Raw genomic sequence first — 25,418 nt, forward strand, 5'->3', positions numbered from 1 at the left:
GTTGCTGGTGGTTTCCACAGTTTTTTTATTATAGGTCCAGCTACTTGGAGACAGACTAATTTCTCTTTCCAGATTATTAGAGAAGGAACTTGGGGTCAGCTGGGGTCAGGTCCCCACTGTGGAGCATTTTGCATGTCGGCCAGGGGTGGGCATGGTGGGTAGACATGGCTGCTGGGAGCCCACTCCTGTGGATTGGGTAGCAGCAACTATCAGGGAAGGAAGCTGTGGTGATCTGGAAGACAACCCAGTGATGGGTTGTCTTTTAATTCCATTGTCATTTAATTCCATTTCATAGACTGTCCTCTTCCTTTATAAAACCATGTTTCTTACTATATGTCTATGTCAGCGTGACTCCACCTTTTTCAAACCTGACTCAGGCTGTTCTTTTCTGGGTGGATTGAACTCATTTCACTCTCCTTGTTCCTTGATTTTGCCTCAAGATTCATACACTGTTGATACTATGTTTATTTGATTTTATATGTATTTATTATTCCAAATGAAGATAAAAGATAAGGATCTTAAGGATAAAGATCTTGTGCGTTCTCAGTAAATGCTGACATTTATGAAAGAGTGACTGCTTATTTTTACCCTACAGCACCACATATTTCTTATCAGCAAAGGCTTAGCCATCCACTCTAACAAAATTGTCAACGCATCATCTCCCTCCCTGTTCTGCTTGCCTTTTCTGTAACATTCAGCTCTGTCCACTGAGCCCTTCTTAAAATCTTCCTCCTCCTCCTGCAGTCCTTGGAGCCATCTCCCCTCTCTCCTGCCTCCTTGATGGCTTCCTCTTGTCTACAGAGGGCTCATCTGCTGGCTGCTCTTTCTCTCCAGGGCTGCCCACCTCCATGGCCCCTGATTCGGCTGACACTTCACACTTGTGGCAGGCTTGACTGTGCTCCTGCATGCCAGTCTTAGCTGTTCAGCAGCTGAATAGTCCCAGCCCACCTAACCTCATAAACCTGTGACTCTTGGGTTCTCTGTCTCAGTCCCTTTCTCATTATCATAGTCATTCAGGCTCAAGACTTCCCTAGCTTTGGGAAGTTTTTATCCCTGATTAAGAATTTATTCCATCTTTCTCCCCAGCATGTATGTGCGTGCGCATGCACTCAGTGATTGAGATCCTGGCAGTGGTACCTCTGGAATGCTTGCCTGAGTTGACACTTGCACTCCCTCTCCCCTGAGCTATTCTACTCGCTCTCTTAATTAGTCCTCTTTCCTCTAATCTCTTATCTCCATTGCCCTTCTCCCAAACGGCCTCCAGAGTCTGGGATCCAGAACACAGGTCTGCTAGTGTCATTCCCCTCCTCATTGCCTTCATCTTGCCCATTCAGTAAAGTGTGGCATGGCATTCGGGCTCCTGCAGCATGGTAGCTGTGATCACTTACTAACTGTCATTCTAGGCTAGAACTGTGCCGAGGGCTGTCACACAGGTTATTTGAACTTCACCACAACCTGCTAGATAGCAGTTTGCTTGGTAGACAAGAGGGCCAACTCGGACATGAGGCCGGCCTGCCCTAGACCTCAGTCATGGGTCCCTTTACATGTTATTCATGGGTCCCTTGCATCTTAGTCCACACTGTGCTGTCATCCTGGTACGAGATGTCTCTTCCCCTTCCCAGCCAGTAGTGATCCTCATCCTTTAAGGCTCAGGCAAGTGATACTTTGCCTCCATGAAGCCTTCCCTGCAAGCCAGTAATTACTGATCCTTCCTTCTCTCAGACTGTAATTTGCAGCTTTTTTCCAGTCATATAGTCAGTCTGCCTCAGGATTTATTTTAAGATCGGTTCTTTGCACATGCCTCTTCTCTGGACTGGGGAGTCTGTTCTCACTTGTTGGTGCAGTACTGCTGGTGTGCCTATACCGTGCACATCATGGGGATGCAGGAGGGCTGAAGTGACTTGGAGGGGATTTACCCAAAAGGGAGGTGAAGAGTGGTGCCGTGTGGAATCCCGCGTCACACCACATAGTCCTTTTGTGGCTTGAGGCACCCTGAGGTCTGTGCTTACTCTTCTTGAGCACACTCCACCAAACGGAGTCTGTGTCCCCTAGCAGCTGGCACCAGCAGCCTCTCATGGAGTGCTCACTTGCCCGCTGGTTTAGTCACTCATCTCCTCTCAGGCTCGGCCCCATCGTTGGCCAGAGCTCTTAGGCCAGGCCTCCGACAGGCTGCAAGTCTGGTGGTCAAGTGCCTTTGAATAGGATGTGGCCAACTAGTTGGGAGAAACTGCCAAGAGCCAACAAGGTACTGTGGGAGTATCTGCGAAGTGTGTGATTGATGACCTTCCCCATACAAAGCTCTGCGCTAAATCCTGTGGTGCAGATAAAGATGGAGAAGACACCATCCCTGCCATCAAGTGGCCTAACATTATTGAGAAAGTTGTAGTAAATATGTATCAGTAACTGTAGTGCCAAGAACATACCTCCTGTTCACAGATATAGACGTTTCCTCTATAGACTGATAACCTGTGTAATCAGATATGTGCTTGCCGAATTAGAGCTATACATCAACCTGATTTAACCTGTATTGAACTCAAATCATACATTGTAGTCTAATTTTTGTTGAAATAAACTACAGGGAATAAAAATAAGATAATACCATAGCTACATATCAGTAATGTTCAGATGCATTACTGAATGCGGTTTTGAAATCTAACCTTTATTATTTTTATCAAATCTTTAGTAAAGAGTCTGTCATTGAAATGTGGCTCCCTACGATTTCAATAAGAAAAATGTGAATTTTAAAAATTATATTACAGCCCATAATCTGTATTACATATATCTAAGCCCTGCTACCCAAATCTTCTCTGCCAGTTTTATATTATTTTCTTTCTTTCCATGAATTACTATGATACCTTTTTGTTCTGAGAGAAATGAAGAATTGATTTTTAAATTTTTTATTTTATTTTCTTAGAAATTTCAGGATTTCTTTAATCAAAATGAAACCAGTGACGCAACCAGGGATACATGTGTAATCCTAACAGTGGAAGGGCGAACATTTCCGGTGGATATCTTTTATCTACAAAGGTTTGCTGATGCTTGAATTCTTGATGACGATGATTAGCAAACTAGGCCTGTGATGTGGAGTAATGGGGAACTGCATCTGCTTGCAGCTCTAAGGGTGATGAGGAGGAGCATGTTTTGTGTCTCCTGTTGATAGAATGTTCTAGAACCCTGCTTAGTGTCACTGCTGAATTTAGTTTAAACTCTTGACACTGATGTGCAAGTTTTTATGGATCTGTGGTCAATAGCTCAGTTGAAGAGAGTAAAATAGTAAAAGGTTGCAGGAGGTGGGGCTTGACAGTTTTCAGAACTGGGGTTTACAAAGTTGCCCATCAGTGGGGGCAGTATTGGTGATTTGAGTCATTTAATTCTCTGCTCTCTACATCCTTAGAAAGAAGGCCTGGTTGGCATTTTGGGAGGAGTCCCCTTGGACAAGAAAGGGGCCATCCTAATTCCTGTACCTAGTCCTTTGGCAAGCAAAGACCAGGAGCCTGGTCCAGTGGCTGATAAATCCAGAAAGTTGTGGGCTTGATTTCTGAATTGTTCTAGCTAGAAAGCACATCCATCAGTTCTTCCCACTCAACCCATACATGTTGCCAATGATCAGGAGGGAAAATGGGCCAGGAAGAGTATGGGATTTGACACTGGGACCACAGCTCCTAATTTTCACTGGCCCGGCATCTTTGCATGCTAAAGATAATGCACCTATATGCATAGATATATTGTTTTCATTTCTTTGCAAATAAAGCTCTAAAAATCATAGTTTACATACAATTGTGGATTATTTTTGAAAGCTGAGTTTAAAAAAAGAAATAAGAATGAATATTTATTTATCCGTATACTAATTACCTGCTGGACAGGCCCAAACTAACTTTTATGAGGCTTTGTTGCCAGATTATCAGGGTAATTGATCTGTAATTAATGAGTATATTCTAGTGATGAATTTATCCCACTTGTCTTTTCAGTCCTGTTCCAGATTATATCAAATCAACTGTGGAAACTGTGGTGAAAATTCACCAGACAGAGGGAGATGGAGACATATTAGCATTTCTTACTGGCCAGGTAATTCCGTTGGACTTCTCTGTGATGAACAGACACGTTAAGACAGCACTAAGTTAATACAGAGTTCTTTTACTTTACTTAGTCATTTATTTCATGTTCTGTTGTATTTGTTGGTTACTTAATTGCTCGAAAAAATTGTTTGGTTTGATTTCATTCATCTACCAATTAGATTGTCAGGGAGTCATTAGCTCCTGCCTATTCTATCTGCAGGGAGTTAAATGTATTTTACATTTATTATCTGATTCTAAAATAAAGTATGTGGTTGAGTCTACAGGCCATTTTGTTTGCCAGAATCTAATATTGCATTAAGTATGTTTTGCTGCTGCCTGTTGTTGTGGCATGTCTCCTTTCCCAATGACATCTTTAAAGCTTATCCTGGAGGTGGTAAGTGGCCATGTTACTGGAAAAACTACTCAAACTCAAGTGCGCACTCAGGGTTGTAGCATTGTTCAGAACTACCCTCCAGCTGTAATCTTTTCCACTGCCAAACATTTACCTCAGTTCAATAATCTTTTCTGGGGAAAGCTTATAGCAATTTTATATGCCACAACTTGTCCATGTGTGTGAAATGCTCAGTTTGCCATAGTACATAAAAGCTGAGTAAAGTAGTCATTATTGTATTTATTGGGAACTCTTCTGTTCACTGCAGATAGTATAGATTTTAGTAATTAATATTACAGTTGCAAATTTTTACCCCATTTGGCACCATTGTTTGGTAGCATTTGATTAAATACCATTTTAGAGTGGAACATGATAGCATTGAAATTCATGAATCTGGCCAAAATGAAAATACTGATTCTAACTTTCATTTTCTTTCAGTAAAATAAAATGACATGCTTCAAATTGATCTCATTTTCTTTGGTTCCTGGTTCATTGTTTTAGGAAGAAGTAGAAACTGTTGTGTCTATGCTAATTGAGCAGGCACGAGCACTAGCTCGCGCTGGAATGAAGAGACACCTCCGGGTTCTCCCCATGTATGCGGGACTGCCTTCCTTTGAGCAAATGAAAGTATTTGAAAGGGTGTCACGCAGTGTCAGAAAGGTGAGACCATCCTGATGACCAAGGGTATTTGCAGCCGTCTGTAATCATAATGATGCCCCTTTGCTATGTACTGAAAAGATTTTTTTTTTTTTAAATTGAAGTGAAACTTGGGAGTAGGAAAGGTTCTTTTAGGTCCATGGTTCTGTGCAGTAGATCTAAAAGCACACAATAAATAATCTGTTGTGAAGATTTCTAAATCTGCCTCACAGCAAGATCACTCTGACGGTAATTATCAGAGCAGGTGACTTCTTTTTGCTTTTGTTCTGCCTGCCTAATATTTCCCATGACATAGTACTACCTTGGCTTAAGGGCCTGTCTTGGCAGATTGTGGTCAGTCAGGAACAATAGATAAATTAGTACAAATGGTTTCTAAACCGTTTGTTTTAAGTATCAGTTTTCCTATAGAGCCAAGTTTAAATCAGTTAATTCAAGGTGTAGCTTAAAAACGTTTAGCCTTGAAACTGGGGTGGGGAGGGGTGTGGTGGGAAGCATCAGTTTGCAGGAGTCAGCAGGCAGCCAGTCTGCCTATTGCTCCTTGTCCCCTGGCACTTCCTCTGCTTTCCCCTTCCCTTAGATGAGGAATGCACAGACCTAGCCTGAAGTCAGCTTATGGTAGCTATGTATCAACAGGGGGCAGAGATGAAAGTAGGTGGGGGATCATCTGAGGATCCACTCCCAGTTTCAGGCCACTTAGAAGAAGGTGCTCAGCCTCTTGGCCCTTGGGATGGAGCAACTCAAGTCTGCCCAGTCAGATGTGAATTGCAGCCACCCAATCTGGAGACCTGGATTCTGTCCCTGAGTTACAATGTGCCCTGCATTGAGTTACTTAACCTGGAGTCTTGGTTTTCTAGGATATAAAACATAAATAATAACTTTTTTAGGTAGAGGGTTTTATAGCACAAAATCTTAACTTTTTACTACATAAAAATGTTAGGAAGATTTTTATAACATGATTTTTATAAAAGATAAAGTGCTTGAAAAGAGTTCTAAGTGCTATATATACGAGTACATGTCCCCTGCTACTTACAACTCTCCAAGGCAGCTCCCAGTGTACTTGGAATAAAATGCAAATACCTCACAACGGCCCAGAGTCTGCACATGAGCTGGTCTCTGCCTCCCTTGCCAAACTCATCTTGTACTTACTCTCCACTCTGGCCACACTGGCTGTTCCTCCTTCCTTTGAACTGTTTCTTCTCCTAGGATCCCTGTAGTTTTGGCTCTTTCCTGTTACCCAGGTCTCAGCTCAGAATCTTTCAGAGAGGCTTTCCCCGGCCATCCAATCTAAAGTAGCATGCCTTATTACTATAATATTATAGGATATAATATATGTATTATATACTACATCATATTAGATTACCTGGTTGTGTTTTCTTCATAATATTTGTTGCTCTCTGAAATTATCTGCTTGTTTATGTGCACCAGGTCTCCACTCTAAACACTCACACTAGAATATAAACTCTGGGAGAGCAGGGGCCTTGTCGGTCTTGTTCAGCAAACGTCCCCAGCACCTTGCACAGTGCCTGGCAAAGCAGATATCCTCAGAAAAGAGTTAGAATGTGAATGAATAAATGAATATATGTGTACAAGATGGGATTTACTTTGGCTGTGTAAAAGGGAAAAACTAGCATTGTTGAATATTTACTGTGTGCCATGTACTAGTCTCTAAGTCACTTTATATAAATATAAGTCACTTTGTGTATATATATATATATATATATATATAAAATATATATTTATATATAAATATAAAATATATCTAAAAAGTATATATAATATATAAATATATATTATATATTAAATATATATTTATATATATATAAAGTGACTTATATGAAGTGACATATATATGTATATATGTATATACATAGATATACATACATATATATATATCTTATTTAATCTCTTCAGCGACCTCTGGGGGGAGGTGGTAAATATTATTATGTAGATGAGGGAAATGATGCCCAGGAGGTTAAGTGACTTGTCCAGGGTCACACAATTAGCGAGAATTCAAATCCAGGGCACCCTGACTCTGAAACTCATGCTTTTTCTAGTATACCAGACTGCCTCTCACAGATTCTACAATGTTGGAAACACTGTTAAATCTTTTAGGATTTTTAATATTTTATTAAAAGTGAAAGGACTTTTTTTCTTACTCTTCTTTCTGTGGGAACTTAGGTGATAGTGGCCACCAATGTGGCAGAAACCTCCATCACGATCAGTGGCATTGTGTATGTGATTGACTGTGGCTTTGTGAAACTGCGAGCCTACAATCCCAGGACAGCTATTGAATGCTTGGTGGTGGTGCCAGTGTCCCAGGCATCAGCCAACCAGCGAGCAGGACGTGGTGGTCGCAGCCGCTCAGGCAAATGTTACCGTCTTTATACAGGTTAGTGTGGCTTTCCTTAAGGGTTTTAGACTTTCTCATGGTCAGCCTGGGCACTGGAGAATATAGCAAATATTTACCCCTCATGGCAGAACCTAACATAAAATCCAGACCTCCCCACAAGGCCCTGTGTAGTGTGGCCCCTGCTACCTTCCTCACTCTGAACATAGCATTTCTTTGCTAGTACTCCACGTTGGCCAAGGCTGGCCTGTGAGTCACCACCTGTTTGCAGTCCCCATTCTAACCTAACATCTGGTGTAAGCTTGTCAGTACCATGTGACCCTGTAGCGTGGGCTGTGTGTCTCAGGTCCTGCCTTTCTTACCTTTCCCTTAGCCTACTTAATGTGCTGTTTTCTTATTCTTTGCTGAGCTAAAATGGAGGATCTATCCTGAGATTCATTCACAGAAAACAAATAGTTGGTAGACTACTCTGTGCCATGCACCATGCTAGGACCCAAGGGAGCAGAATTAAATTTTGATAAAGACTGTCCCAGCCCATTAAGCCCTTTGAGCTTAAAGATAGCCTTATAGATAAGGATGTACCCAGAGCTGCTCTTTCTTTCTCTTCATTTCTCTTTTGTGGAGAATGGTACTGAGATTTTTCCCAGTTGTCCAGACTTAATTTCCAAGTCACAGTTAATTCCCTTCTCTGTTTGGAATCCATTTGGACATGTCTGGGAGTTTTAACTCTGCCATTTATCTCTCCCGTTCCTTTCTGATTACCATTGTCCTTCAGTCTTTGACATTGTTCTTTCTTTTAGCAAATGTTTACAGAGCACCTGCTATAAGCTGAGCTTGGTGCCAGGACTTGGAGATGTAGAGCTGGGTAAGACATGGTCTGTGGCCCCAAAGCTAACGGTCTGATGGTGGAGGCAGACCCACACATAGATCAGAATGTGTATGATAGGGTTGCTATAAAGCATAGCGAACTTTGGAAGCAGAGAGCAGGGTCAATGTTATTCTGTTGGGGAGTTAGGGAGTGCTTCACAACTGAGGTGGTGTTTGAGCCTGGTCTTATTGGAAGCCCAGGAGTTATCCAGGTGAAGGGGCAGTGGTGGAGATTAGATTTCAGCACACCAGGCAGAGGGAGTGGAATGGAGAAGTACTTGGAGAGGAGAAAGAGGTATAGAGCATTCCTGACAGTGAAGCAAAAGGCAGAACCAGAGACCACAGAGGTAAGAGCAGCCACTGAGAAGGAATGATTGGAATGGAAAAAGAAGAACCAGGACTAACAGGCATCCTGAAATGCAGGAGGAGAAAGTTTAAAGTTATTTTTAAAAAAATTATTTATTGTGGTGAACTGTACATAATGTAAAATTAACCATTTTAGTGGGCCAGTTAGCTCATTCAGTTGGTTAGAGTGTGGTACTGATAACATCAAGGTCCAGGGTTCAATCCCTGTACCAGCCAGCTGAAAAAAAAATCTAGAAAAAAATTAACCATTTTAAAGTTGAGCATTTCGGTGGCATTTACTCCTTTCACAGTGTTGTGCAACCACCACCTCTGTCCTCATTTCAAAACATTTCCATCACTCCAAAGTAGAGGCCCTTACTCACTAAGAAGTCTCTCTTCGTTCTTCCTGGCCTCCAGCTCCTGGCAATCACCAATCTGTGTCTGTCTCTACGGATTTATCTATTTTGGATGTTTCATATAAATGGAATCATAAAATGTGTGACCTTTTGTGTCTGGCTTCTTAGCATAATGTTTTTGAGGTTCATCTACATCATAGCATGTATTTCATTCCTTTTTATGATTGAATAATATCCCATTGTATAGAAAAACAACAATTTGTTTATTCATTTACCAGTTGAGGATATTTAGGCTGTTTCCACCTTTTGGCTATTGTGAATAGTGCTGCTATGAACATGCATGATTGTGTACTTGAGTACCTGTTTTTAATTCTTTGCGGTATTGCAAGGTCATGTAAGTTACTTTTAAAGAGGAGATGGCCAGCATCATCCTATGCTCCAAAGAAATCATGTACTGGAATGCAGACTAAAGATAGTTAGGTGGATTGGGATGAAAAGTCACTGATTCCTTTTGCATGAGCAATTTTAGTGGAAGCGGGTTTGGGGAGGGGCTACCTGACAGTTATCAGTGCATTAGAGTCCAGCCTCTGGGCTTCCAGATGAGCTTGCAGAGAGTGCAGCTAAGAAGAAGGGTGCTCCCTGCTCAGACCCTTCATAGCTTCCCAGAACCTTCTGGGACTTTTGAGAGCTTATCTTCTCCCAGTAACTGGTTATAGCTACACATTGCTTCCCAGCAGAACTATACTCTTCTTGGATGTACCCTCTGCTTCCCCATATCCACCCTCATACCTTTGATACCTTTCCTTGGGCTGTTTCCTCTTGCCCAACAGATCCTTCAAATCCTCTCTCTGAGCCTCCATTTCTCTTTGCGAGGACCACTCACTGGGACCTAGCCTGTTCCTCCTTGGAGGCCACTGTTTCCGGTCTTGGTCTCAGGCCCCTTCCTATCACTGGAGCTTCTCAAGGGGGTTGCCTGTGGCTCCTGCAGCTCCCAGCCTGATGCTTTGTACAGTGGAGTCCTTAGGAGAGTCATTAAACTCTTAGGAAGCACCTACTTCCTGTGAGCATCTTCTCAGCAGTGCTGTCTTCCTGTCTGATAACTTTGCTTCTCCATTGGTCAGCAGTGTGGTTGGAAAATGTGGTTATCCTTCCAGAAAGCTGTACCCAAAATGCTCTTGCAACTAAAGAGAGTATTCCATTTGGAACTTCCTGCTGTTGCCTGTAATGCAGAACCATCCAGTTAGACCTGTGCATCTGGCAATTTATATCAGTCAGTCCACAGAATTTTGGTTGTCCATTTTCTCAAAGAAAGCCTTTTTGAAATTCTTCAGTGATAGTGCTATTTCTTCATGACACTTTTGTTTTGGTTTGCTTTCTCTCTAGTTAACTAAAGCTTTATGATCTAAGTGAAAGTTGGGCCATGCTTGTGTTGTTTCAGAAGTGTGTGTATCTGTTAAAATGTTGACTGATGTGGGAGGATTTTGTGGGTGAAACATTCTCTATGTAATCATAAGCTTTCTGAATATACACAAAAGTGCTTAATCTCTTCCTCTTTTCCCCCCACCTTTTTAGTCTAGCTTTTATAGAAAAAGGCCTCCCCAGTTCTCTTTCCCTCCCTACCCACTTCCCTGCCCCTCCCTTGAGATCCCTGTGTCTTGTGCTTGTCCCTATTTGAGGTCACATTTTGTTCCTGATGGGGCATGTAAGCATTCATTAATCTGTTGGTGGCAGCACTGTATTCTGGGTGTGATGTTGTGTGCCTGGCTTATTGATTTGAAAAGTTAGATTTGGACAGTTTTTGCTCTTTATAAGATTTGGTTGCTATTTTGGTGGTCTATTTTGAAATTGTTCTTTGCTTATCTGTGCAGTTCTTGCCTCCTTGACTTACTCCACTCCAGGCAGAGATAATGGTAACTGGGCTCCAGCAGGGATCCAGCAACTCATTACTTTGGTTTAATGATTTGCTGACAAAAAGCACTTGAAAAACAGCATTCTAACGTAAAAGGGCAAACATTCGTAAAGGTGTACCATTCAAATATATTTGCTTGAAGTATTTTAAAAATAGAGTGGTTTTTCCTAAATATAAAAACCACCTTATATCTAATATCATATGCATCTGATCCTAGAATCCTAGAGCCTTTTGTTTGAGGTAAAGAAGGAAAACTGTCCCTGTGGCATAATGATTGCATTTGATTGTGACATTTGATCCCAAACAATTCTGATTTCCTATCCTCAGAGGAAGCCTTTGACAAGTTGCTTCAGTCTACTGTCCCTGAGATGCAGCGTAGCAATTTGGCACCTGTCATACTGCAGCTGAAAGCACTAGGGATTGACAATGTCCTCAGGTTCCACTTCATGTCGGTGAGTCCTGCCTTCTGTCTGGGGCTGTGGGAAGGCTGGAGAACTCATAGGGGTTACTCATACCGTGAGTATGAGAGAGTTCGTGCCATCTTGTAGGGCATGCTAGCTTTCTCTTTTTTATCACTCAGCTCATGTGTTGTGTGCTTGCTTTGCACCTGGCCCTGTGAAGCGTATGGGAAAAAGCAGCCAGATAAGACAGCCACAATTCCTGTTCATGTCTTCTGAAGTATAGAGATAAGTAAGTGGGTAATTACAGAGCAGTGTGCCTGTGCTCTGAGGGACAAAGGAAGGGCCTCCAGCCCAGTAGTCATGTCCGAGGTGAAACCTGAAGCCCAAGTAATATCTCATCAGGTAAGGAGGGGTGGAGAGTTCCATGATAGCGAGTGATGGTCTCTTGCAAGAGAACCACCAGTCCACGAGCCAAGAGGGCTTTGGAAGAGCTGCCGCAAGACCCTTGTGGCTGATTGTGTTTCTGATTATTTTCTAAGGCAGGTTTTTAGGATTGAAATTATTGGGTAAAAAGGCCATTTTGTAGGCTCTTGATACACGGCCAAATTGCTTTACTAATGTCAGTTCCTGCAGTGCATGAATGGCCAACTCACTAGTCTCCCATCATGCCATGTTATTCTCTTAGAGTTTTGTTAATTTGATTGGAGAGAGAGTATTTACTTTTTTTTTTTTTTGATTTCTCATAAGGTAGATTTTTGTTTGTTTGTTTATTTATTTATTTATTTATTTATACTTAATTAATTAATTAATTTAAAAGATGACCGGTAAGGGGATCTTAACCCTTGATTTGGTGTTGTCAGCACCACGCTCTCCCAGGTGAGCTAACCGGCCATCCCTATATAGGGATCCGAACCTGTGGCCTTGGTGTTATCAGCACCACAACTCACCCAAGTGAGCCACAGGCCGGCCCCTCATAAAGTACATTTAAAAAAAAAAAAATTTATTGGCCACATTTTATTTCTTCTCAATTGTTAAGCCATTTATCTGTTAAAATTAATGTTTATTAGTGATTTTCAGGAGTCCTTTAAATATTAAAGGTATTAACCTTTGTCTGTAATATTTCTTGCAAATATTTTTTCTGTATTTTACTGCTTTTTTTTGTTTTTTAATGTGCAGACATTCTAAATATATTCACAGTAAAATCTTTGTATCGTTGCCTTTATGATTTCGTCAGTTATTCTTTTAATTTTTTTTTTTTTTGGCAGCTGGCCAGTGTGGGGATCTGAACCCTTGACCTTGGTGTCACCAGCACCACACTCTCCCAAGTGAGCTAACCGGCCAACCCATGTACAATATAAGAGATAAAGAGAAGAGGAAAAGTATATGCAAATTGAAAAGCTTATTAAAAGCTCTACATCTAAGATTAAAGGAAAACATATAATGGCAGAAATGACAGATCAATATATCAAAAAAATACAGAGTTTCATACATCATTTAGAATAAACCAAATATTCATTAAAGAAAAAGCTAAAAGGAAGTAAGCAGCGCACACAGTAAACTAATACTAGGACATGCTCAGCTTCTCCAGGCGAGACGTAAATGCAGATTGAAGTAGCTGTAAAGTTTGACTTTACACTAGTAAATGATCATATAGAAAGAAAAATTGTGAAGTCCAGAGCTGACACATTTGGGAAAATACATTCTTTATGTATTGCTGGTGGTTTTATACTCTGTTTTGGTCTTCATGGAGCACTTTCTGACAATATTTAATGAGGCATAGAAATGCTTGTTATTTTTTCAGAAGAAATTTCCATGAGAAAAATTAACTCAAAAGAAGGAAAAAGCTTACATATGTGATAATGTTTATAGCATTATTTTATATTAAATTAAAAAATATAAACAATGAAAATTATAACAAAACTTTCAGATAATTGAAAAATGAAAATAATACATACAAAATCTTCTTTATATATTTCCTCCTGGTTATTTTCCCCTGAAATTGTGTTTTGTATGGTTGAAATCACAGAGTACATATAATTTTTTATATTTAGCAGTATTATTTACAATAGTGAAAAACTGGAAACAACTCAATTGCCCAGTAATAAGAAAATTGACTTCTTCATGGAGTATGACTGTGTTGAAATATTATGCAGCTACCTGAAATAACTGCAGTGAGAAAAACAAACTAAAATGATACATACATAGTAATTCCAAATATGTTAAAGCAGTGTTTGTATATGGTCCCTAGTCAGTTGAAGTCATGGAAAAATTCTGGTGAATGTGTTTATGTGAAAATACTATGGATGTGATTTGTGGAACCCCGGGGGCGGGGGGGGGGGGAAGGGCAATGCAAGGTTTTGGTTGATGATAATTGACTGAAAATAGGGCCAAGGATTGAAAGGAGTCAAAGAGGACCTTGTTAGTTTTGTTTTGTAATTGTTTAAAATCTAATTCAGAGCTGTGCATTTCCTGTTCTCTCATATAATCTCAGTCTAAGAGATCCCCAGAAAGATCCCCAGAGGGTTTAAGCTCCTCCATTTAGGTGTGCATTTTCCCTCTTTGTAAAGAAAGATGTTATTCATGGGCACTGAGGAAGGGCTAGTGAATCAATTACGTGATTTGTTCAACAGTGATTTGTTGATACCCTATGTGTAGTGAATTAGTTAGGTTTAGGTCCCACCCTCATAAGTGTGTGCAACCATGCATGCAATCATTACAACTTTTAAAAGTTCTACTTTGTTCCTTGGCAAACAAAGTGGGTGAGGTAGAGTGGAAAAAATGAGGCCTGAGTTTAGCTTCTGGCTTTGCCACCAGCTTGTTCAAATGTCTTTTACTTATTGTATTCCCTTTCCTTATCTATAAAATTGAACTAAACAATGTGATGCTTAAAATACATTTGTTATGTAAATGTATTTAGAAAAAAAGCTGTGTAGTTTGAAAAAGTACTGTAATTTTATTACCTGGCTTATTAGACACCAAATAATTAAGAGAGAGAAAAATGATGATGCCTGGCACTTAATAGGTATTCAGTGAAGATTTGCATAAGGAAAGGAGATAAGGATTCAGATAATCAGACCAAAGGTCACAATATAAGCTTTGCTTCAGGTTATCTAGCATTCTCTATTATTTTCAGAGATTCAAATTCAACATATGTTATTAACCCATCATAGGCAAGGCCAGGAGCGGGGCTCTAGGTGACACAAAGATAAATCATCCACGAGTGCTGTAGTATGCTGGGGCTCCCAGTGTAGTAGAAGGTTGAGACTGGGAAGTCAAAATGGGAAATGTTTGAAGAGAGTTTAGGGAAAATGGGGAGGTAGTTTAAGGTAGGGACCCATCCCTTCTGATAGAGGGGAGGATGAGGTAGAGCTTCATGCTGAGCCTTAAAGGCCACACAGTACTAAGGATGCAGAGAAGCACAGGAAGGACATTTCAAGGGGCGCTGCCAGCATGTACAGAGCATGGAAGCTGGGAAGCGTGGAGTATGCTAGAGAGGAGAGTGGATTTTGTGGTCGCATTTTTATGTCTATTGCCCAAAGAATTTAATTTAGGAGGACTTTTATGTTTTTTACAGCCACCTCCAGCACAGTCGATGGTTCAAGCTTTGGAGTTACTCTATGCTCTAGGAGGTATGCCTATTTCTCTTCCGTTATGTACTCTCCTATGTGATATTAGTTAGGTTGTATTCATGTTAGAGCTCTTAGTATCTTCAGGAGTGAGATTGGTTCTCTCCATATATATAATCCTCTTAGTGGCACTTACTGTTTATTGAAATAAGAAGTTGGGACTGTAATTAGACTATCAGTACATGAAGGCCATTTATGACAATGAATTTATAAAGCATGCAAGTTCATCAAAAGCTATTAATAACCTTCACCAGGGCCACAGTTCTATGAGACATCCCAGATCAATGATTCCCTACAGTACTGTCGTTAAGAGGTTATCTCCTCAGACCTTGCTCTCTGTCCACCCACCACATCCTGAAATCTGTGGCTCCGTGTTTCTCTCCCTAACTCCCTTCATTTCATTCCTGGGGTTCTCTGTGGAGGATTGGGTACATTACCAGCCTGGGGTATTGTTCCTTCAAGAAAACACTGTGTTATAGAAGAACCTCTATTTGCTTATTGTTTGAAAATGTAGTATTTACCTTGAGATAGGGAAAATTGTAGCCTGAATTCACCTCTTTAGGAAGTACTGTCTCTTCTGTGAATGGCGCCCTAAATGAATAGAATATCCGGTTTGTTATTAAGTCTTAGTGGAAGTTTTGTCCTTTGAGACTTTGAGTGTTACTCTTTTTTTTTAAAAACAGCTTTCTTGAGGTATAGTTCACATAGCAGTGAATTCAGCGGCTCTTAGTATATTCACAGGGCTGTGCAGCCACCTCCACCATCTAATTTTAGAGCATTTTCATCACCCATTAGCACCCACTCCCCATTTCCTCTCCCTCCCAGCCCTGAACCACCACTAATCTGTTTCTATCTCTATGGACACTTTTTATCTTTGTATATTCCTGGCATTTCATATAAATAGAATTATACTGTGTGTGGTCTTTTGTGATTGGCTTCTTTCATTTAGCACAGTGTTTCCAAGGTTCATCCATATTGTAGCATGTATTGGTACTTCATTCCTTTTTATTGCTGAATAAAAAGGTATGGATATATGACATTTTTATCCATTCATTAGCTGATGGACATTTGGGTTATTTCCACTTTTTGACTCATATAAATAATGCTGCTGTGAATGTTAGCATACAAGTTTTTGGTGGACGTTCCCACCAGCAACGTACGAGAGTTCCAATTTGTTCCCATTGTTTTCAACACTTACTATTGTCTGTCTTTTGTACTATAGCCATCCAAGTGGATGTGAAGTGGTGTCTTACGGTTTTGCTTTGCATTTTCCTTATGACTCATCTTTTCATGTGCTTACTGGCTATTTGTATATCTTCTTTGGAGAAATGTCTCTTCAACTCCTTTGCTCATTTTTATGTGGGGTAGTGTCTTTTTAATTGAGGAGTTCTTTATATGTTTTGGGTACACATTATTTATTAGATATGTGACAAATATTTCTCCTTTTCAGTACAAAAGTTTAAAGTATTTGTGTACCTCAGTTTATCCCTTTCTCTTTTGTCAGTAGTGCTTTTGGTGTCATGTCTAAGAAGCCATTGCCTAACCCATGGCCGTTAAGATTTACTCCTAGGTTTTCTCCAGAGAGTTTTGTAGTTTTGGTTCTTACATTTAAGTCTGTGATCTATTTTGAGTTAATTTTTTTGTAGGGGGTGAGGTAGGGGTCTTATCTTCATTCATTATATTTATGGTACTTCTCTGTGAAGGACTAGCCAATTACTGATTTAAAAGATCTCCAGTGACTTAAAAGGCCTTCGGCTGGGTCTGTGTAAGATCAGCCTGGAGTGAGAGCATATTGGAATACATATGTCCATTCTCTGTTCTCAAGCATGTACTAGGAGCTTGAAAGCAAGGATGAGAGAATTTTGTGTAATTTTTCATTTGGACTGGTTTTTCCTCCAATCAAACAGCATGAAATTTAATATATTTCCTATTTCTTCACTACCCTAGATAAGCTGGGAAAGGTAGAGGGAAACACCCAACTTAATTTAATTTCAAGCTGAATTACCATCTTTAAAGAAATAATTATATTGGAGCAGAGAAATGATCTTTTCTGTTTTACTCTGAGCTTTTGCAATATTTGTTTTAATCAGAAAAGCAATAACCAACATTTTGGGGGCCTTAGGCATCCAATATCTGGATATTGGTGAGTGGTAGAGAGGCAAGGAGGGAAGGTGGGTAGTTGAAGGAGTCTACCCAGTTCAGTAAACTGCGCAGGGGAGGCAGTTGGATAAACAGGTCTGGTCTTGGCAGCAGAGGGATCTGGGCTAGTGTTTCAATTCTAATTGCTCACATGGTATGAAAAGAGCAGAGGGCATAGGATGCCACCCTGGCACATTTGTGACATATTGGGTCCTGGACGCGGAAGAAGATGCAGAAGTTAACTGAGGGGGAAGCAGCAAGGAAGGTGAGCCAGGAGAGCGGGGCCACAGAAGCTAGGGAAGAGGAGTTCCAAGAAGCCGTGGTCAGCAGAGTGTTAAGTGCTACTGGAGGCTATAAGGAAGACAGCCTTTGTGTTTGGTGCTACCTGGTTGTTGGGCCCTTGGAAAGAGCAGTCTGTGGAGTAGTGAGAACAGAGTGAGGCTGTGTGGATGGAGGAGAGAATGGGAGCAAGAGGATGTGCAGGGCCATTTCCTTATAATTAAGTCCTTGAATAGAAGTCATTAGAAGTATCGTTGTTTTTTTTTTTTAAAGATGGCCAGTAAGGGGATCTTAACCCTTGACTTGGTGTTGTCAGCACGATGCTCTCCCAAGTGAGCTAACTGGCCATCCCTATATAGGGATCCGAACCTGTGGCCTTGGTGTTATCAGCACCACTCTCCCAAGTGAGCCACAGGCCGGCCCAGAAGTATCGTTTTTTAAAACTGGGTATTCAAGAGCTCAGTGGAGATCTACTATTATTGTTAACAGCACTCTAGTGGCAAATTGAGTTTGGTAGTGTGTGAATCACCTTTTGGATACCTTTTTTTTAACATACATCATCTTTTGTTTTCTCAGCAACTGTACATCTTCCAGCACAGTGGTGCATGCCTTCTGATATCTTTTGTTGTTGTTCTTCTGGCAGGTCTGGACAAAGACTGTCGTCTAACTGAACCCCTTGGCATGAGAATAGCAGAGTTCCCTTTGAATCCCATGTTTGCCAAAATGCTGCTTGAATCAGGTGGGTAGAGCCCGACAGCTTGCATTGATTTTATTTTGATTATCAGAGGAGTTGTTTTTCTGAATTCTCTGTACCCTGGGGAAAAGGGTATGATTGTGGTTAAAACACACAGACACACACACACACACACACACACACACACACACACACACACACACACAATAAAATTTACCTTTTTAATCATTTTTAAGTGTGTAGTTTTATGACATTAGGTACATTCACATCGTTGTGCTACCATCAGTCCCATCCATCTCTAGAACTTTTTCCATCATCCCACTGAAACTGTGTACCCATTAAATACTAAGTCCCTATTATTTCTTCCCCAGCCCATGGCAGCCATCATTCTGCTTTCTGTCTCTCTGAATTTGACTACTCTAGGAACTTTGTAGAAGCAGAATCATATAGTATTTGTCTTTTTGTGTGTGGCTCATGCACTTTGCACAATGTCTTCGCAGTTCATCCATGTTGCAGCATGTGTCAAAATTTCCTTCATTTTTTTTTTTTTTTTTTTTTTTTAAAGATGACCGGTAAGGGGATCTTAACCCTTGACTTGGTGTTGTGAGCACCACGCTCAGCCAGTGAGCAAACCGGCCATCCGTATATGGGATCCGAACCCCGGGGCCTTGGTGTTATCAGCACCGTACTCTCCCGAGTGAGCCACGGGCCGGCCCAATTTCCTTCATTTTTGAGGCTGAACAATATTCCGTTGTATGAGGGTACTTCAAAAAGTTCATGGAAAAATAGAATTAAAAGGTAATACAAATTTTTCCATGAACTTTTTGAAGACCTCTACATCACATTTTGTTTCTCCATTCATCTGTTGACAGACACTTAGGTTGTTTCTACCTTTTGGCGATTGTGGATAATGTTGCTATGAACATAGGAGTGCAGATATTTGTTTGAGTCCCTGCTTTCACTTCTTTAGGGTATATACCCAGAAGTGGAATTACGAGATCATATGGTAATTCTTCATTTAATTTTTTCAAAAAAATATATTTGTTTTTAATAGACAGAGAATAATTGTGTACGTTTATGGGGTACAGTGTGATGTTTTGATCTGTGTACACATTGTAGACAGATTCAGTCAAGCTAATTACCATATTCATCACCTCACCAACTTATTTTTTGTGGTCGATAGCAATTTTGAAACATACAGTATTGTTAACTATGGTCGCCATGCAGTGCGATAGATCACTGAACTTATTCCTCTAGTCTAACTAAAACTTTGTACCCTTTGATCAACATCTCCCCTTTCCATGTCCCTCCCCCCGCAGCCTCTGGTAACCACCTTCCTACCTTTGTTTCTGTGGGATAGACTAGTTTAGATTCCACATGTAAGTAAGCTCATGTATTTGTCTTTCTGTGTCTGGCTTATTTCACTTAGCATGATGTCCTCCAGTTTTATCCACGTTGTCACTGGTGACAGAATTTCCTTTTTTAAGGGCTATATAGTATTCTGTTGTGTATATATACCACATTTTCCTTACTCATTCGTCCTGGATACTTAGGTTGCTCCCATATTTTGGCTATTGTGAATAATGCTGAAATGAACACTGGTATGCAGGTATTTCTTTGACATACTGATTTCAATTCATTTGTGCCCAGAAGTGGGATTGCAGGATCAAGTGGTTGTTCTATTTTCAGTTTTTTGTGGAACCTCCACACTATTTTCCAGAATGGCTGTACTAACTTTACTTTTTTTGAGGAATTGCTATACCACAGTGGTTGTACCATTTTATATTCCTACCAGCAGTGTACAAGTGTTCTAATTTCTCTGATACCTTCAGATTTTTTTTGAGAATATGACTTCTAGGATTAAAGCATATAATCTGGAAATTTTCTCATAATTAGAAATCAAAATCATCTAGACAGTATAGTTTGCTTTCCCCCCCTAGGGAAGGAAATATTAAGTGTTTCTTGCCTTTGTCTAACTTTTACATCAACTGGCAATTTATGAAGATGTGTTGTGTTTTGGGAAAAAACCAAATGCCCTTAGCTTTCCCTTGAGAAACAGGATTGTCAGTGTGGGGTTGGGGCAGTACCTCCTTCATGAGGCAGGAGGCTATGGGGGGGACTAGACAGGTGGTGCCGTTTGCTCTAACGTCCTAGAGGACTGATTGCTGCAAATTCGGTTCCCAAGTGCTACAGCAGTAGCCCGCAGAGTGTTTTCCTGGTCTAGTTGTAACTTGAGCTTCCCAGGTGAAAGGAGTTTAGGACAGAGAAGGGTTTAGGACAGAGAAACAGCAGAAGGTACACAACCCACACATTTCCTGTCGCTTTTTCCTTTCAGACTCACTGCCAGGATTCTAGATGTACACACTAGAGAGTAGGGTACAGATGTGAGCTGACCTGCCCTTAGTGATGGGGACCGTCTGGACCCCAACTTGCCATATAGCGAGAGTCCCCTCATTTTACAGCTGCAGAATGGAGTAAAGCCCCTTTCTCAGAGTCTTTCAAGGCTATGATTCATTCATCTGGGCCACATATAGGACATTCCATTTAGCAGAGTGAAGTAGTTGTATACTATAGACTTAAAAAATTAAATCACATAAAAATATCTTAGTTTGCAGTGTAGTGCAAGGCAAACGTGGGAAAAGGTCTTTCACTTCTTGTTGACCCATTGTAAGTTCGAAATCAGACATCCTTTTTGTTTTACAGGAAATTTCGGCTGTTCTCAGGAAATTCTAAGCATTGCAGCTATGATGCAGATCCAGAATATCTTTGTGGTCCCCTCAAACCAGAAATCTCAGGCAGTAAGTTCAACTTTCTCCCAAGTTGTTTGCACCAGTCTCTCACTTTGGGCTTTCCTTGTTAAAACTCACCCAGCAAGTGCTGAAGACAGAGTTGTGCAGCTGATATCAGCTCACATTTTGAGTGTGTACTGTGTACCTGATGTTGTACCAAGCATTACATGCCTCAGTTCATTTTATCTTCACTGTAAACCTGGCAGATATCTGCTGTTTTCACATTTTAAAGGTGGAAGCTCAGAAAGGTTAGGTAGCTCATGGTCACACAGCCAGAGTTGGTGGAGTTGGCTTTCACGGTCCAGAGCCCCAGACCTTAACTACTGCACTACTGACTTTCAACTTCCTGTCACAGAAGTTGTCATTCACGCCGCTCTGGTAGAAACTTTGGTGGGCACATAAGAAACATAAGGAGTTAGGTGCCTGGGCACAGCAGGCCAATTCTGGGAACCCTGCTGCATCACGGTGGTGTTGTAGGTGTGGCATTTTGAGCTAAAGAGGTGCCAGGAACCCAGGCATCAGTGATGACTAAGGGCGAGTGCTGGAGAGACTGTGAAGGAGGAGTTAAGATATTGAAGAGCATCACGGAAGTGAGGGTTGTGATAGAGGTAGGTCAGAGGTTAGGTGAGAGTCAGTTCCTTGCACATGGAGGGCGGAACTGGGATGTGCAGTAGGGAAGAGAGACACTTCCTTATGGACTGTCGGATCGTCTCTTTCAGTTGTGTAACTACAGGTTACAGAGTTTTCCTGCCTCCGTGCCTGGGTGGTTATGTCCATTTTCTCGGTTTTGTTTGTTTGTTTCGTTAACCTTCGTAATAATCCTACTGCAGAAAACTCACTTTGAAGGTGAGAAAACTGAAGTTCTGGCCACTCTGTTTAACATCGCAGTATATCCCATTTCTACTCCCTGCTTTATTTTTCTCCCCTGATGCTGCTGCTTTTTTTTTCCCCACACAAACACTCAGTGGAAACTCTTCTTACCACCTGCTATGCTATATATTTTGCCTATATATTTTGTTTGTTGTCTCTCTCCCACCACTGTTTTACTTACTATTGTATCTCAGATGCTTAGCACAGTGCCTGGTCTACAGTAGGTGTTTGATAAATATCTGTTAATGAGTCAGTGAATAGACGGAAAGAAGGAAGGAAAGAAGATTATGAGGTATTTCATCCCAAGATAAAATTCTGAAGTTAATAAGTATATTTGCATACTTGTGTATATATTGTATATGCCGCTCCTTTAGCCCATGGGAACAGATGGCATTGACCAAGGTCTTACAGAAAGAAGAACTCAGTGGTGGAGTGGGAAAGGGCTGTGATGCTGGTGGTAGCCTGGGAATGCTGAGTGTATACCATGTGGCAGACATCAGCCCCTGCCCTCCTGCAACCTATATTCTGTTGGGGGCTAGGAGGAGTTCTTCTGAAAGAGGTGGTATTGACTGGATCGAGGAAGAGAGAGACACTAACATGTATCAAATTCCTGTGCCAGGTAGTTTATAGTAAATTATCTTAATCCAGAGCAATCTTAACAGAGAGGTTTGATTTCCCGATTTTACAGGTAAGGAAATGGAGGCTGAGAAAGGTTAAGTAACCAGTCTGAGGTCTTTTAGGATAGGGCAGAGCTAGACTGGTGTGAACCAGGGTTCTGAATCCACAACCCATGTGCTGTTCATCCTACATAGTGTTACCTCCCTGCTACAAGTGGCTCACAGGAGGCAGCTTCTAAAAATTACTTTATTCTTTCCAGATTCGAGTGCACCGAAAATTTGCTGTCGAAGAGGGCGATCATCTCACTATGCTCAATGTATACGAAGCATTTATCAAAGTAAGAGCAGCCCCCACTCAAAGGGCCCCCTCCATGCACCCACCTACTTGAAGTGATCTAGAAGTGAGCATCCTGGAAGTTCTGTTCATAAAGGAAAGGCCGAGAGACCCCTTTATTTTCTTATTAGGTTTATTGCCAGTACTTCTAATTGGTGGATTGGGCTTCCTGTCTGAGTGTCTGGTTCAGTATTGCAGAGAAGAACCCCGGAATTGTTTATTGCTCTTCCTTGCCTAGAGATGTGGTTCACTAGCAGTGGGCTGACAGCTTGGCCTCACTATGTCTCACATCCACCATGCTGTTGGATAGAGAGGCAGCATTTGAGAAGGACGTTCTCTTGTATTTTCTGCCAGATAAATGGGGCTGAGAGCAGCTGGTAGTTTGGGGTTGAATTTTCAAAGCTGTAGGCGAGGATCTGTGCATATCTTACCAATGTTTAGTCATAAGTAATATTATCTTTTAGTGTTTTTAATATTCTATAAAATTGAGAGCAAATAATACCGCTTGAAGTTCTCATTAGAAATTGTTAAAAAGAGATATCTAAAACTGATGAAGATGATGAAAAAGAAACCTCCCCTATAAAGGAAAGGGTATGATATTTCAGATTTTCAGTATTCATTTCTTAAATACCTTTTTAGAAGAGGAGAAATACTAAATTTTTGTTTTACCATAGATTTAAGGGAGATTAGTTAGTGAAGAGTTTCCATAAAAAAGGCTTATCTCTTATTGAGACTTATGGATTGGTCAAATCAGTTAGAATTCTTTTATTCAAGCACTGTGTACCATCTCCAATCTGAAGCTTTATTCGCAGTAGAATGTAGGTATAGGTCTATATTGCATTCTTCTACAGATGCCTTCTTGGAAAATCCTCTACAAATTAGATTTTCTTATTTAAAATACTTTGCTTCTTGGCTTAGAATATAATTTTAGAGGTACATTCCCACAGCAAAAATTTAATCTAAGATATACTGATCACACTTAAAAATGCAGAAAAATATTAAGCACTGTTGATAGAAAAATCATACTGTGGGGACAAATAATAATGGTTCACAAATTATTTCTACATTGGTATGTGCCATATTGCCTGCCTATAGTGTAATAAAGTGATACACTGAAGCCCGCCAAAGAAGAAAAATTGATTTAAAAAGAACCGAAGGGAAGTGGTTCTTTCTGATAGTTCACGTCTCTTGTAGGTATTTAAGACTGAAAACAACTCTGCTTGTCATTAAGTTCTCATTTGCCCCTAGCACAGAGAGTGAACTCACAGAGCAGTCAGATGTGAGCATGGTTGCTAACATCTGTTTTGAGAGATGGGGCAAAAAAGAGCCAGTTACAGTCTGGGGATCTTGTCCCACTGAATAAGCAAATGAGGGAAGAGAAAATAAATATAATCACAATGTAGCCTTAGTCTAGAACATTTCTGTGTTTTTCTAACTCTCTCTATGTCTGGGTTGTTCTATAGCACAATAAAAGCTCTCAGTGGTGTCAGGAACATTTCCTGAATTACAAGGGTCTTGTCAGAGCTGCGACCGTGAGAGAACAATTGAAAAAGCTTCTTATCAAGTTTCAAGTACCCAAGGAGTCTAGCGAAGGTGAGAATAAATTGCCACAGCTCTTGACTTTCCTTTCTTTGTTCAGTTGCATCTTAAAGTTCTCATGCTGGGCTGGTGTGAGGCAGTACAGTGTGCTCTGTACCCACCCTGGGTTTCACATTTTGAATAGCCTGAGTCCATGAAAAGCTGAAGGTGCGTATTTTTTCCAAGGAGGTCCATTTTTATTTCTGAGTGGTGTTCTTACTAAAAGAATTTCATAGCCTGTGACAACACTTAACATTCATGTCATTGCACATCATATAATTAATTTTCCCATACAGGCTTTGCAAGAAAAATTACTTTCATGTGGATGATACTTATGGCTATTACATAAAGAGTTACATTTTATTTTCAAATACAAGTATGTGTTTAGCCTAGACAGTCACTAAGGGTAAGGTGGAGAAGTACTGTGTAAGCCATCACCTCTGGTCTCTAGCAGTGACAGTGACTAACATTAATCAAAGACACAGTAGGTTACACTCAGGCAGGAGTTCTATAAATGTTTGCTCACTTAATCTTCCACTCTGTGAGGTGTAGGTGATGTTATCTTTATCTTATGGATGAGTTACAAAGTCCTAGGGAGAAGTTAAATTAAGTTCAGGACAACACAGCTGGTAATCAGCAGAGTTGGATCTGTGTGGCTCACAAGCCCCCACTTCTGAGGACGTGACACATCTCATTCATTCAGCTACTGTCTTAAATGTCTTCTGTGTGCCAGGTACACAGCCACATTCTCAACACCACTAGTACGCATCACTAGTATTTGTTAACGTTTTGACATCTAGATGTTAAAAAAAAGAGGAAGCAAATAGTGAAAGGCAAGGTTTTGAGTGTTTTATATGTTAGTTCACTTAATGCTCACAACAGCCCTGTGAAATGTGTGCTGCTGTTATCTGCATTTGATAGATGAGAAAAATGAAGCTGAGAAACAAAAGTAACTTGTGGAAGATCACACAGTGAGCATATAGTGTGGTCAGAACTTGAACCCAGCCTTGAGGGGGTGGTGCATGTCTGGCCAGGCATTAGGGACTGGTTGAATCAGAACATGGGGCAAGAGGTGTGCTAGGCAAGGAGGACTGTGGAGATAAGTGCTTGGAGTGAGCCGCATGTTAGATGCTCAGAGAATATTTGATGAATAAATAAGCTCAC

At 40.7% G+C, this 25,418-nt stretch overlaps 1 protein-coding gene across 5 annotated transcripts in view; it reads left to right on the plus strand.

Moving 5' to 3' along the window:
- The window catches only part of DHX35 (DEAH-box helicase 35), a 73,112-nt gene that overhangs the window by 33,290 nt on the left and 14,404 nt on the right, over positions 1–25,418 (plus strand). For 4 of the 5 annotated variants that reach the window (XM_063092564.1, XM_063092590.1, XM_063092573.1 and 1 more), the window contains exons 9-18: positions 2,915–3,027; positions 3,969–4,065; positions 4,948–5,106; positions 7,282–7,492; positions 11,255–11,379; positions 14,903–14,957; positions 18,016–18,111; positions 20,770–20,864; positions 22,603–22,680; positions 24,140–24,269. In XM_063092564.1, coding sequence (XP_062948634.1) covers positions 2,915–3,027; positions 3,969–4,065; positions 4,948–5,106; positions 7,282–7,492; positions 11,255–11,379; positions 14,903–14,957; positions 18,016–18,111; positions 20,770–20,864; positions 22,603–22,680; positions 24,140–24,269 — 1,159 coding nt within the window. The remainder of the gene's footprint in view (positions 1–2,914; positions 3,028–3,968; positions 4,066–4,947; positions 5,107–7,281; positions 7,493–11,254; positions 11,380–14,902; positions 14,958–18,015; positions 18,112–20,769; positions 20,865–22,602; positions 22,681–24,139; positions 24,270–25,418) is intronic. The other variant, XM_063092582.1, reaches the window with a different exon arrangement.

This window comes from Cynocephalus volans, chromosome 1 (assembly GCF_027409185.1).
Source record: "Cynocephalus volans isolate mCynVol1 chromosome 1, mCynVol1.pri, whole genome shotgun sequence".
In the NCBI taxonomy this organism is placed as follows: Eukaryota; Metazoa; Chordata; class Mammalia; order Dermoptera; family Cynocephalidae; genus Cynocephalus; species Cynocephalus volans.